This window comes from Pteronotus mesoamericanus, unplaced genomic scaffold (assembly GCF_021234165.1).
Source record: "Pteronotus mesoamericanus isolate MK-2021 breed Mesoamerican mustached bat unplaced genomic scaffold, CSHL_Meso_final contig_53, whole genome shotgun sequence".
Classification (NCBI taxonomy): Eukaryota; Metazoa; Chordata; class Mammalia; order Chiroptera; family Mormoopidae; genus Pteronotus; species Pteronotus mesoamericanus.
The window spans coordinates 6,850,285-6,864,503 of NW_026555195.1; the positions used below are offsets into that span (position 1 = coordinate 6,850,285).

General features: G+C 49.3%; 1 protein-coding gene across 1 annotated transcript in view; it reads right to left on the minus strand.

Moving 5' to 3' along the window:
- NCAPD3 (non-SMC condensin II complex subunit D3) overlaps nucleotides 1–14,219 on the minus strand; it is a 55,953-nt gene continuing 41,734 nt past the window's right edge. Inside the window, exons 25-35 of the mRNA XM_054579476.1 lie at nucleotides 11,204–11,341; nucleotides 10,838–10,971; nucleotides 10,410–10,609; nucleotides 7,080–7,190; nucleotides 5,032–5,214; nucleotides 4,029–4,195; nucleotides 3,687–3,826; nucleotides 2,489–2,566; nucleotides 350–424; nucleotides 202–262; nucleotides 1–116 (exon numbers count right to left, since the gene is read on the minus strand). Of these exons, the coding sequence (XP_054435451.1) occupies nucleotides 8–116; nucleotides 202–262; nucleotides 350–424; nucleotides 2,489–2,566; nucleotides 3,687–3,826; nucleotides 4,029–4,195; nucleotides 5,032–5,214; nucleotides 7,080–7,190; nucleotides 10,410–10,609; nucleotides 10,838–10,971; nucleotides 11,204–11,341 (1,396 nt within the window). The 3' untranslated portion in view covers nucleotides 1–7. The remainder of the gene's footprint in view (nucleotides 117–201; nucleotides 263–349; nucleotides 425–2,488; nucleotides 2,567–3,686; nucleotides 3,827–4,028; nucleotides 4,196–5,031; nucleotides 5,215–7,079; nucleotides 7,191–10,409; nucleotides 10,610–10,837; nucleotides 10,972–11,203; nucleotides 11,342–14,219) is intronic.

Below are 14,219 nucleotides of genomic sequence, written 5' to 3' on the forward strand. Positions count from 1 at the left end.
CCCCGGTTCAGTTGGCCGTCTTCAGGGGGCTCTTCCGGAGGGACCGCCGACTGGGGACGGGATTGTCTTTATTTCTGGCTGGAGACTTCACGTTCCACTGCTGAGGCTGCGGAGGCCTAGGCAAAGAAGAGAGACAGTCGTCCTGGAACTAGGGGGAAACGCTGACAAAACCTACGGCAAAAGGAGCTCCTGCTGACTTACGGTTTATCGGGCAACGACAAACATAAAATGTCATTTCCTTGATCCTGGGTTTCAATTTTCTCTGAAAGGGAGCCAAACACAACAACATCAGGTTTCTCAGGGCTCTGGAGAGGCCGGCCACTGCGCGTCCGAGAGGCCGGGCACTTGCCTTTGACGGGGAAAGGCGTCCGCGGCGTGCCGATGTAGCTGACTCCCGCTTCGAAGGTGACGTCGGCGATGGTCTCTGGCGGAGGGAAGAGGCAGGGCTGTGAGCGGCGGGAGAGGCCGCTGCCGCCCGGGCCAGTGCAACCCCCTGAGGGGCTGAGGCCCGGGTGTCTGCTGTGGTTTCGTTCGGTCTCTTACACAGCAGCAGCCGCCCGCCAGTCAGGCCTCACGTGGCCTCTCTGTAGGGCGTGACGGTGCTGAAGAGGCCGCCTTCCCGTCCTTCCTGTGGCACCCCTGCTAAAATCAGGCAGCGCTGGGGGCGCCCGAGCGCCGCCGCGCCGGGTCTCTGGTTTCCACACGCCCACCCCCGCGGCTGCGGTCAGTGCCCACAGGCCAGCGACCCTGACTCCGTGCCAGATCCCCCTGCAGCGCTCGTCACACCTGCCCTGAACGTCCCAGGGTGCGATGCTGCCGGTCCCTCCGCTGCTATGGTTGGTGCCTGTCCCTCACGGAGGTCACCCTCACGAGCGTCAGCCCCTCTGACTGCCGAGCCGGGGCCATCACCGCTGCCTGCCCGCCATGTACCCCAGCTCTCCTTCCTCACCGGGGGGGGGGGGGCCTTCGCCCAGCTCACCCTTGATCTATCACAGCCCTCCCCCGCTGGCGGCCCCCCCTTCTGCCGATTCGCCCTTAGGAGCCAGGAGAGCGAGAGTGGAACAGACTCTGAATCCGACTTGGGGTTTGAGTTCTGGCTGGTCTTACTACTTGTGGGAACTACTCTAAGAGCCTCAAGTTTCTTTACCTCTGAAACGGGATCAAATGCACTGACTTCAGGGGAGGTGTCAGGGTTAGATGAGACCATTTATATTAAGTCCTTCACACAGTGCTTGGTACCAGGTAAGTGCTAAGGATATGTTAGCGGCTACTGCAACTTACGAACTATTGTTCCCCACGCCATTTAGAGGTAAATTTGTTCCAAGATCTGGTAAGGTGACTGCCCTGCTGAAGTCTCCTGATGGCTCAGGGTGTGCTGTCTGGGCTGGGCACTCAGCCACTGTGCAGCCAGGCCCCCACCACCCTCAAAGCCAGGTCCCCAACACCCTCAAAGCCCGTGTGCACACGTGAGCCGCGGGTCACCAGCCCCCGATTCTCATCGTCCTCCATGCAGGCGCCAGCGTGGCACACCTGGCGCTCCCGAGCAGTTCTGCCTGGAGTGCTCTCCACGAGCGCGCTACAACATGCCATGCCTCCTCTGAGACCCAGGTGGTGACAGGACCACTCCTCTCTCCAGGACTCCCTCCTGCTTTGTGCTCTGTACCATTTTGTGTGAGCTGCTATCCCTCCAGTCAGCACTGGGCCTGTGCAGGCTGCTGACTGTCCTGGCAGAGCCTGCTGTCCCTTCTGCAAGAACACTTCTGGAGTAAGCTGCGCAGCTCGGACGTCTCCCCTTACACGGTACCCTTCCTGGGAGCACCGACAAGATCTTCCCTGTCTGTGTTCTCAAGTGCATCAGTGCCTCCGCAGGGCTGTATGCCTGAGCTACTGGAGCTCGTTAACAGAAGACATTTGAGAACAGCATTCTCAGCACCACCATTCAAATAGCTCCATGCGGCTTACTCCTCTTTCTGGGAGGTCTCTTTGTGTGCTACAGTTGAAGTTCCCCTTTCTCTTCCTGTTTGGAAGCCTGTGGACACCCAGGCAGTAAGTTTCTGACCTTCCCCAAAGCACGGATGCAGTAGCTCTTAGATGCATTCCCCTGTCTGCTTGTAGACCCTTAGAATCAAAGACAGAAGCATCTTTGCTGCTCAGGTTACAGCAGGAAGGACTTGCCAACCCCCTGTAGATTTTGTTAAAATCTCTCTCTGAAAGTCACTCATTTCCACCCAGCAAAACTACTTCATTCCTGCCGAGTATCACTGGTGTGCCTGAATAGTGGAGCTGGGTAGCATTTTTCTACTGGTTTCACAGAGATGAACCACCTCTTAATAGTCACCCCACCTAAGTTGTGAACAGAATTCATATTTGTAAACTACAGAGAAAACACAACTGAGTGTTTTTAAATGAACAGTTCTCCCAGGCACCTCTCACAGACACAGATACCATGGGGAGTGAGGAGAAGCCAGCTCACCCCCCAGCCACTTACTCTCCGGGGTGCTGATGGCTCGTCTGGCCACAGGGTCGATCCCTCCACTGGACTCCTGCTCCAAGCTGCATGACGAGGCTGCAACAAGATGAAAAAGTTTTATCTGCTCAAAAAACCCAAAACAATACCACAGAGCAAAACAACTGAAATGAGAAACAGAGTAAGATACAAGATAAGGTTACTATCCCATATAGTGTTATTATAAAGAGATAATTCAGAAAGATACAAAAAATGATAAAAATGAGAGGCAATGTCCATCCTCACTAGAATTCAAAGAAATGGAATTAAAATCATAACCATTTTTGACCTATAAAGCCCAACAAAGAACATGGAAACTTATAAAACTAATGTTTCTAAGTGGGAAAGTGACGCTCATGGGCCACTGGCAGGAGGACAACGTGGAATGAATTCTAGAATATTCATGGTCTCTGAGTGTGGGAAATAAATGCTAAAGATTATACATGTACAAGGCTGTTTACTGTGACATTATTTCAAAAAACTGAAAAACACTTACATTACCCAAAATTAGGGCAGTAACAGGTAAGTTAAGGTACTTCCACAGGACACGATGCTGCCCAACTACTGGGAGAAAAGTTTTGAAAGAAAGGCTCATGGAAAACTTATCATTCTATTATTAGAAGTATGTATAGGAAAAAGGGGTATAAAACAGAATGCAGCCCTAGCTGGTGTGGCTCAGTGGATCAAACGCTGGCCTGCAAACCAAAGGGTTGCTGGTTCGATTCCCAGTGCAGGGAACATGCCTGGATTGCAGGCCAGGTCCACAGAAGAAGGCGTGTGAGATGCAGCCACACATTGATGCTTCTCTCCCTCTCTTTCTCCCTCCCCTCCTTTCTCTAAAAATAAATAAATTTTAAAAATCTTAAAAAAAAACCCAAAACAGAATGCACACTAAAACCACAATTTTATAAATAAAACCAAGCACACGTGTGAAGAGTAGAACAGAAGAAAAAAATAACTCACTACTATGATTTTTCCACAATCTTTTATCACAAATATGCATTGTTTTATTACCTATAATCCTAAGACACAAAGTTTTTTGTTTTGAAGACAGTAAAACAGAAACTACTTTAAAAGGAACGAGAAGGCAGCTTGTCCTATGTCTGAATCTAAATTCACTACAAGGGAGGTGGGAAACTGAGGAGCTTGGGGAGCCACCTGGAGCTGCCTGGAGACTTACCCCGACGGCGTGTTTTGTCCAGGCTTTCAGAATTTAACGTGAAAGGCAACACTCCTATGCTCCGATTCCCACGCCTGCTATTTGACTCCACAGCTTTCTTGACCGAATTCAGGATTGCAATGGTACTCAGAGACATAGACCTGTGGAGGAGAACATGCCACAGGCGTGCAGAAAGCAAGTCAGAGAAAACCTGGAAGTCACTACCCATTTTCCTTCCAATGCAACCCCAGCCACACTCACTTCAAACCTGAAAGGAAAGAGCGGGGCAAGAAGCATCAGTGCAAACACAAGAGCCACACTCACAGCTGAAACGGCAAACTAACTGATCCTCCAGCTCTGTACCTGGCTTTGGGCATCAATCTTTTCACCTGCCCAGTCTCGGGTGAAACAGGCAGAAGCGGGGCTTGGCCACTGCCCGACCTGTGTGCTGAAGGCTGGTTCCCACCGCGGGGCACAGGGACACTTTGTCGGCCATCTGGAGCTGGCATCATTTCTACACTTGGAGCAACCTGTCAGAGAAAATAAGGAGTACTCACCCTCTAGCACGTGATGTGCTAGGCGCAAGGCTGTAAGTCATCTACTTTAAAGCACGTCAGCCCAGGGTAAGTAGAACTTTCTCTTCGGAAACAGTACTGTTAGCAGACTGCCACACGCAGATGTTGTGGTAGAGAAAAAGCAGAACGTTAGTTTGTTTTCACCATTTTTAAAAAATTTTATTTATTTTTTTAGGGAGGGCAAGCAGAGGGGAGAGGAAGAGAAACATCAATGTGTGACAGAAACATCTCTTGGTTGCCTCTCGCTCGCCCCCAACTGGGGACCTGGCCTACAACCCATGCATGTGCCCCAACTGGGGATTAAACCCGCAACCTTTTGGTTCTCAGGCCAGCGCTCAACCCACAGCAGCCAGGGCTAGTCTTTGACATTTTTAAGGCATAGACCTGGACTTCTCAGAGAAGTGAGCAGTGGCTCACTAGAAACACCCCCGGCTATAGGGTTTTCTCAACAGGGAATGTGGAGAGGCCAGGCCAGCAAAGCAAGCACCCCAGGAGCTCTAGTTACCAAGGTTCACTCTGATCCAAGGTCAGGTAACCCTGCTGCCAGCCTGCTTCCTGGGCATTCACACGTTTCCCAAAACTCTTATAATGGCGTGGCAGACAAGCTTGATTGACAGGACCCTAAGGGAAGGGACGCCTCCATGACTCAGCTTCCTGCCCGTGACACGTAACAAACACAAGCAGGCCTCAAGCAGCACTCCTGAAGCCTAACTCAGACCGACCTCTGCACACATGCACAAGAAAGAGCCGACCAGGGAGGAGAGTCGGACCTAAGGCGGCTGCCCATTTACCTGATCGCCTAGGGCCCCAGCCACTCCTTCCGCCGCTCTGTTCATGTCCGCCTGTCTGGCCAGCTCTTGTTCCTGGGCCAGCTGCTCATTGTACTTCTTCATGTCGTACTCGAGCTCTGAAGCGAGCTGCTTGTCAACTGCAAAGAAGTCGTTGATTTCATCTCGGTAATCCTGCATCACCTCCTAAAACAGACACAAAGGTACCTTTAATGCTTTCTTAAACAAAGAAATATGCTCTCCAATACAACTTGATAAATAATAGTAGGAAAAGTAAGACTTTGCTGAGAGAGGACAATTTCTATTACATCAACTGATAAGTTAATTAACACAATGGTATTTTCCCAGGAAACACCAACTGCACTTGACCACACAAGCCAGTGAGCATGACATGAGAAAATAACTAAGGATTCCAATCACTTAGAAAGCTAATTGTCTGTGTGCTAGTTAATAGGTAATTTCCCAGGTTCCGGATGGGAGAAAGGGCATGGGATCACACAATCTTAGCCTAAAGCAGAGCTTTAAACAGGGAACAGAACCGCCACCATCAGCGATCTCCTTTCCGTTCCTAAAGGCAGGCAGCACACAGTGAGGTATCTGGGTGGTCTGGCTTGGCTGTGGTCACCACCCACCCAGAGGATCTTGTAGCATCACTAAGGCAGGCCTCTGAGGAATTCAAGTCAGGCGTGGGTGGGTAGGCGACACATGGCACTGTCCTGGCCCAGACAGGGTCTCTGGAGCAAGGTACGGGAAGCAGTGGGCTCCCAAACCACCCCTCTGTCCACACCAGCTCCCTCAGAGGACAGCGGCCCTGGCGCCTAAGCCTCTTCTGTGGCCCCTCCTACAGGCATGGCGGGAAGCCTTTTCCCTCCTATCAGGGTAAGAACAGGCTCAGGTCACAACAGGGGCTGCTAGGCACGGAGCCTCCTTGCTCAGAGAAAGGAGCCATCTCACCTAACAGTATTAGAGGGAGAACAAGATACATCATAGTCCCTAGTCTCAACAAAGGGAAGGGAGTAAACCAATTGTCCACGCTGCTGCCAAGCACGGTTCCAGAGGTTGAGGGCGAACTGCTGGAGCCCTTCAACAGAAGGTTCCAAACGCAGCTGTGCTCTGCTGTTGGGGGTATGCTCACCAAGAGGAGAGAGGCTTACTGTGCTTAGGTGTTCAAGCAAGCAGCAAGCAGTCAAGCTAGGATCTAAGCTCTCGTTTCTTTCTTCTCTAAGATTTACTACAGAGCAATAAAAATAAAAGAATAACTAGAAATTCTCATTTTTTTTCCAGACAATGAGCCCATCTTTCACATGCTAACTTCCTTGGTACAGAGGGCTACTTGAAAAATTGTATTCAATGCAATTTGTTGTAGCTCTTTTTGAAAAAACTTCTTAGCATTTTTTGAGGAAGAAAACAGCATAGTGCAAACAGAAAAAGGAAAAAAGGTGCTGTATTTATTACTGATTGAAAGACTTTGCCAGAGAGGTCTGAGGCATCACTTATGTCAGCACTGGAAGCATACACATCATGGCTCCTCAGACTGAGGCTCCTCCTGGCACGCGCGAGGGCGGCCAGGCCTCTGGGGGCCATTCCCTGGCGGCTGCTGCTGCCGGGCAGGGCCGCCCTGATTTGTAAATCAGAGACTGTGTTAAAGGTAAATATCCCCAAAGTACACACGAGGACCAAGGTTCACTTTATCCCTCACCAGGCTGAACTAAGACGATGACTCTGCCCTTGACCCCCATTGAGAAAGTCTTCAAAACGGACTCTAAATGGCTGATCAGGACCGCACGTGCTCAGCAGCGGGGGTCAGCTCTTCATACACTCAGCTGCTCAAGAAAAGCAGCAGCTTCTGTGCAACCTGGGGTCGACCTCTTCACCTTCTCCCTGGCAGCCAAAAGGCCTGGCTGGCTGGTCTAGGTCTAAAACAATGTGACACTGGTTTGGAGGCACATTAAGTTCTAGCCTGTCACCAAATAACTGTCCCCTCCTAACTGCCAGAGTAATGACCTTGGGGAGTGGGGGCCACCAACCACAAAGCCCAAAGCGTCTTTTACCCTGAGGTAGTGCATGAGCTCCCGCAGAGCTGGGATCTTCTTCTTCTCCAGCATGCTCTTCAGGGAAATGATAATTGGAATAATGTTTTCTATGAAATTCCTCTTCTGAACCTGCAGTAACACGAAGGCACATGTCAGCTGCACAAAGTTCTGAGAATAAAGACTTTCACCGGACCTAGTTCCTTTTGTCTAGCAGATCTAGTATACTCAATCAGTTTATTTTTGATTTTTGATTACAGTAATTGTATAGTATGCATCACCATTGTTCTGGAGATTTTAAAAGCATGACCTCAAAACACAAGGAAAGCTCTGTAAAGCAGGACACAAATAAATACTATTCTTATTTTCTAAACAAGAAAAAGGAATTAGAAATACATTGAATAACCTGACAGCTCCAAACCTCCACACAAACCCATCGCAGACCCTTGCCTCCGCACTGAGATCCTCCATTAAACAGAGAGACATTTTTATTCCTCTTGGTGAAACGACAGTGGAAGAAAATGGCTAAGCATGAAGGTAGTCAGTTTTGTACTTCTTTTGTTTTTTTTTTTTATAACTTTCTATGTACTTAGGAAAGTGTTATGTATTTATACAGTCCTTGACTTCACCAAGCCTTCATATTCTTTACCATGATCACTAACCACAAATGTTTTGCAATAATCTCTTAGAATTAAAAATACTTCATTGTAGTAGCACATATGTGCAAGATTTATGATTTTGAATCTGAAAAGCATTCTTTTTATTTAAAGTCACAACTATGTGCTCCTTGCCTGTAAACTACTCATTTCTTTCTTTCTTTTTTTTTTTAAATTTTGATTTATTTATTTTTAGAAAGAGGGGAAGGGGAGAGGGAAAGAAACATCAATGTGTGGTTGCCTCTCGCACGCCCCCTCCTGGGGACCTGGCCTGTATCCCATGGATGTGCCCCAACTGGGAATCAGACTGGCGACCCTTTGGTTCGCAGGTCAGCACTCAATCCACTGAGCCACACCAGCCAGGGCAAAACCACTTATTTCTAAAAGGTCTTACCAGAATTCCTGAAATAGGAGGGCAATAACAGAGAAACAAACAACTTAATAAATATGAGTCTAAGCAGATGGTATATATAGTGGCCTAAATGCATTCATTCAACAAACACGATCAAACACCTTCTATGTACTACACACAAAGCTAACCTCTGGGGATACAGAAAGGAATTCCTGCCTTCAAGTTACTTCTAGACCAGACTAGAAGTCTGTGTTTTGATGTGTGCCACGCTGTGACAAGTGGCAGGGTATTAAGAAACTTATGGAAGAGGGATGCCTAGGAAGGAAGGGGAAATAGGAGTATAAACCAGGATGGCCCTTAGGATGCACAGGAATTAGGCTGTGGAAAAGGAGGCTGGTGTGGGGGAGCGGGCTCTGCGGACAGAGGCAGCCGCGTGCCAAGGCGCAGAGGCAGGACCAGCGGTCTGGAACAGAGATCCCAGAGTGGAGAGCAGCAGAGAGGGTGCGAGTGGCACGGCACACAGTAGAGCTCTGTTTGCCTTGGGGAATCAGGATCTTATTCAGAAGATGAGAGGAAGCTACCAAACTACTTATTAAAAGTATCATCAGTGAGGTATAACTTATATACAATAAAATCTGCCCCTGTTAAGTGAACAGTTGAATGACCTGAAAGAAGTATGAGGGGGGGACCCAAAAATTCCCCATATTTATTTATAAAAAACTGTGTATTTATCTTTATATATTTTTTTAAAGTTATAAACATCAATTTTCATTAGCATATTTTATATTTAGCTGTTTGTTTTAAATTTCATTTAATAACTTTGTAAACAGGATATTCTATAATTTTTAAATTTTTTTTAAAGATTCTATTTATTTTTAGAGAAGGGTAGGGAGGGAGGAAAGCATCAATGTGTGGTTGCCTCTTGAGTGTCCCCTACTGGGGACCTGGCCCACAAACCAGGCATGTGCCCAGACTGGGAATCAAACCAGTAACCCTTTGGTTTGCAGGCCGGTGCTCAATCCACTGAGCCACACCAGCCAGGGCTATTCTCGAATGTTTAAACTTTAGTCACCTTCAGAGTACTCTCCCTTGGATGCAATACATCAATCGAGACCTTTTTCTACTGCTCAAAACAGTTTTTGAACTCATTGCTTTTGATGCCTTTTAGTGCTTCTGCCATTTTTTGTTTTGCCTCTTCCACATCAGCAAAACATTTTCCCCTGAGGACTTTTTTTCATTGGGGAAACAAAAAAAGTTGCATGGGGGGAGATGGGGTGAATTGCGGGTGGAGATAAGGGGGTCATGCTGCTTTTGGTTAAAAACTGCTCAACACTTAGCACCTCATGGGAGGTGCGCTTGTAAATCATCTATCATGAAATAGGCAAACTGGTCGAAAGAATCTTAAAAAAAATTCACTGAAGCTGAACACAGCCTCTCATACCACCACCGGCCAGTACACTGATACAGATGAGTTCCTAGAACAGTCACCTAGTGGGGGAAGCCTGTACTATAAGAGTCCTGCCCTCCAGAAGATAATTTCAGGTTATTCAGGGTCCCCACAATATATCCTGAGTAACCAACACCACAATTTAAATCATCACCCACGATCCGTCACTCCAAACATTCCCTGCTGCCCCCGGCAGTCAGCCTGCCTCTGGCCTCTTTTAAGCAGGAGGTTAAAATGATCAAATCCATACTGGAGAGAGATGGTTTGGGCAGCAAAGTGGTGCACAGCCCACAACAGAAGGGAACCAGATGGAGAAAGGGTGCTGAGGGAAGTCCAGAAATGGCACAGGCTCACAGAAACGCAGCACTAGGGAAAAGGTAACAGAGATGGATGGGTAAGTTCAAATGGACACATGGGATGGGATCTGTCTGTTTCTTTGGGGTCCAAGGTCTTCTGAGCTCAGGTGGGAAACAAGGATTAGCAATGCAGGCCAGCTTTGAGAGCCTGTGGCCTGGTGAGCATCACAGTCAGCTGCCGCCTGGAAGGGATGCAAATCCCAACTTCTACACTTGCTGGCTGAGGAACACGTGCCCGGCAAGCCAGACTCTGGATGGGGGTAGTGCCGGGCCCCCTTCTCCACAACAGAAGACTGTGAGAAAAGAGAGTGAGGAAGAGGAAGAAGAAGGGATGAGGAATTCAGTTTGGATGGAGGAAGGCCGAGATGCCCAGGCACAGCGAGAGAGGGTTCACGCTTACAAGAGGCTGGAACTGGAAACACAGATGGAGAATAATCACCCCCTGGGCGAATGAAGGGCACTGCTAAGAATGGTGTCAGCATCCCGGCGAGACCAGCCGTATTTGGCACGTGACCACGCCTACTTAGAGAACACACTCACCTGGGAGATGAGCTTTTTCTGGGCCTCCTCCATGACTACATTTGCAAGGGCCATGTCATCTTCTTCCATCAGGAGGTCCTTGTCTGGCTTTGATCTCATGGCCAGAAGCTTGATTTCCTTTGAGCTGAGGACCTCGAAGGTGTCTGAGAGTAAGTCACTGGCTTCCATGTCCAGGGGCAGGATGCCGTCGGCGAAGCACGCTGAGAGAGAGCGCAGGAGGGGGCTGCTGAGAGCCTGCGCGGCCTCAAGGGGAGGTGCAGCGCAGAGCTAGGAGAGCATGTCTGGGCCGCAGGGGGTCTGCAGGGGCACAGGCGGGGTCTAAGGACACCGAGGGGCCTTCCTGTAAGACCAGACCTGCTAGCTAGACCATGAGCAACACAGCATTTCATTCTGAAATAGACATTTTATCCCAAACACAGCATGCCTACCCAAAATACTAAGGCAGATTTTGGAAGTGATATTGAATCTCTGTTCATCTGTGAAGTGCTCCAGAAGAAACTTGTAGATTTTCATTCGTTTCTCCTTGTTTGTCTTTCCCTTCAGTGAAAAAAGCCGCTTCTCTCTGTGGCAAAACAGGACAATCTCACCTCGTCACACGGGCAAAGATGAACAGGACTATAATAGCATTTCACAGCCATCTACCAGGACTCAGGACAAGTATTTCCCTAGGACTACAGGTGCTGTCCTGAGGAATCCACCCAGAGTACGTGGCCGGGGTCTGGGCCCACCTCGCGTACCAGGCCACTCGCTGACCGCTGGCTGCTCACCTAGCTCCCCCCCGGGGCCTCACTGACCTCTCTGACTGGGGGAACTTGTTATATTTCTCATGCTTCTCGTAGTTGTTGAAGTGGAAGATACACTCAATGAAGTGCTGGAAGAACATGACAGGATTCCTCTTCAGTAACAGGTGAGCCAGGCAAAACTCCCCGAAACTGCAAAAGAAGGAGGCCATTGGATATTTGCAGACAGGCTCTAAAATTATAGCAAGAACTCTGCAAAACAGAGGGGAACTGTGAATAAGGGTAGGGGATACTAAACCTATCCCAAAAGACAGCTTCATTCACATCAAAACAAGACATGAATTTAGTTTCTTTTGTCTATCCTTGTACAACAGCGTCCTTTCGGACTCCAAGGTCAGCACAAAGGCTTTCCTCTCGGCCAGGCTTCCTTCCCAACTTCTAACACAGTGTCATTACTCAGTGACACGTCAAGCAGGAGAAACACCAACCCACCCCAACTGCTTCTCAGAGCAGAGGCTGTGGCCCTTCCGGCTGACGCAGGGAGAACGACCAGCTGAAAAGGAACACCTGGGCTTCGACCCCTGACTGAAGCCTGTTGCCCACAATGATAAACAAAAACCAATTTTAGTAACTGGAACTTTTTCAAGAATTGTGATTAATTATAAGAGCTTCATGGTTTGGGTCAAAACAAAAAGCACCCTCCCTAGACAGCGACTGACTCTCCTGGAGCTGAGCTCCTCAGCCAGCCCTGGGCACTCTCCTCCTTCCTGTGCGCCAGACCCGCAACAGGCGTGCAGCACGCAGGCACCAGGCTACATGGGGGACCCCGACGTCACCAGCACCATGCCAACCTGAAGGGCAAATCTAATGGTTTCCCAGCCACAATGCTCATGACAAAGGCCAGGCTGTTCACCCTCAGGCTCTCCGACAGCTTCTGTCTCATCAGCACAGTTGGAAGGACAGCACCAGAGCTGCTCTGCTCAGAGGTCAGCCTGTGGGTGCGGCTGGCCTGGGCCCATTCACACTGACCACACTAGCGTTTCAACTCATTTCACAGCTAAATGCAATTTCCACCTGCACAGGAGCACCAGTCAACTCCCACCCGGCGATGGGCAGGGACAAGGACAGGCCGACCCTTTCGTCCCTGGCTTTCGAACGCACTAGGGCCTGCAGGAGGTGCGCCTTCCCTACGGCTGTTCCTCAGGCTCACTCTCGCCAGGATACACAGCAGCAAAAGGTCACAGAGCCGCTCAGAAATCACCATGTTGAAATAAGCTTAGGTGAAAATTCCGCTGCAAATCATGACCCTTTGACTAGTCGCCTAGGAAATAAGGGAGCAGCCTGACATAATTATGTAAACAAAACAGATAAACCCTATTTAATGAAGGGCATTCCTCAGGAGAAGTTCGCTCATGGCCAGTGGGAAGCACCTGTTTGATCTGAGCGTCATCGGTACACTCTACACAAACTGTGTGTTCTAGTAGCCCAGGTTAGAAAGACAAAGGTCACCCCATCAAATGAAGTCCTTTTTAAACAAGGGTTATTTTGGTAAACCTTCTGCAACAAGAATGAAAAACACCACTGAATAAACAAAAAACACCCCCCAAAGAAGCCATAACTTCTCCCTCTCCGGTGCTGTATCACAGCTAACCTACCAGGCTGTCTTCTCAGATCTGAAGCCACTCATATGAAAGAGTAAAATCGGATAGAACCCAATAATTCTTCTGCAAGAGGGGATGCTTTGGCCTTGAATTTGATGTCAAATGCTCACCTACTTAGATTTGGGTCAAGCACACACACAGGGAGAAGGAACTATTGAGCAAGATACTTCAGTCTACCCCCTAGTTAATAACAGGCTCACCAACTGCACAAATAAATTCAATGTAACAAATTATGCAAAGAAAGCCCCGTGCTCAGGGCTGAAGGCAGACTCAGGGCCTCTGTACCAGGAGAAGCCAGAGGCCACAGTCTGGGCGATATGCAGCACAGTCAGCCCGCTGCAGGCGCTGCTGGGACTCACACAGCCAAGCTTCGGCTCCCACGGGGTTCAGCCTCACAGATCCTACTGGTTCAATAAACGGGAAGAGGAACCACTTCTTTGTCAGGTGAAAAGGTAAAAAAGCTAACGCTCTAAGTAATGCCTCCCTTGGAGGGATGGAAGGCAGCACTTCTCAGGTACCTGGAATAAAAAACTTCACCAGTTCTAAAGAAATCTCATTAAGTTAAGAACTCACTGCTCTCTACCCCTCAGGACAATGAATAGAAATCATACCTACCCACACCACCAATTCAGGGATTCTGTCTAGAGTTTACACAGCATTAACTGCATTTTATGAAAAATAGAAGAAAAACCAGTTAAATCTGAGTAATAATAATCTCATGGAAAGAAATTATTACTCTTATTAAGACTCCAAGTCCAGGTTTCAAACAGCTCTATGAGGCCCCAAGGGGAGAGCTGTCTGTTCACTTCCACTTTTAGATTTAGCAGGAAACAAAATCCTGACTCCCCGCAGACGTCGTCCCGAGCAGGTGCTCCTCGGAAGCAGGTGTCTGCTCCGTGAAGGCTGCTGTCAATGGCGGCAGAGCCCTAATCCGGTCTCTCAGACAGGGCTGGGGGCTCGGGGCCCATTTACACCAGGACTCCACCTGAAACTTGAGGCAGGCTACTTCCTGTGCCTGTGTCGCCTCAGCTGCCACCCAGGTCCAGGCCCAGCTTGTCGCGTGACCCTGCCCTCTGTCCTGTCCCTGTCTGCCGCTGTGTGCTCCCTTCCTCCTGAGCTCATCCCACACCCCTCTCCCCTCTTTCCTGGGCCCGGGATGGACCGCTGCGTTCGGCAGGCCAGGCTACGCCAGGGTTCAGGCTTCTGCCCTCTCCAGGCTCCCTCCGCCTTCTCAAGAAGAGCCAGCCCTCCTCTGAGGGCACTGCCGCCCTTCACAGCTCTGCAGAGGCTGCCCTTCCCTCCAATCCCACAGCCAGGGCTCGGGGACCATGCCTCCCCGTGGACATTTTCCATTTACCAAATGTTCACTGAGGGTCTGCTCTGTGTCAAGATCTTTCCTGGGGCTGGGA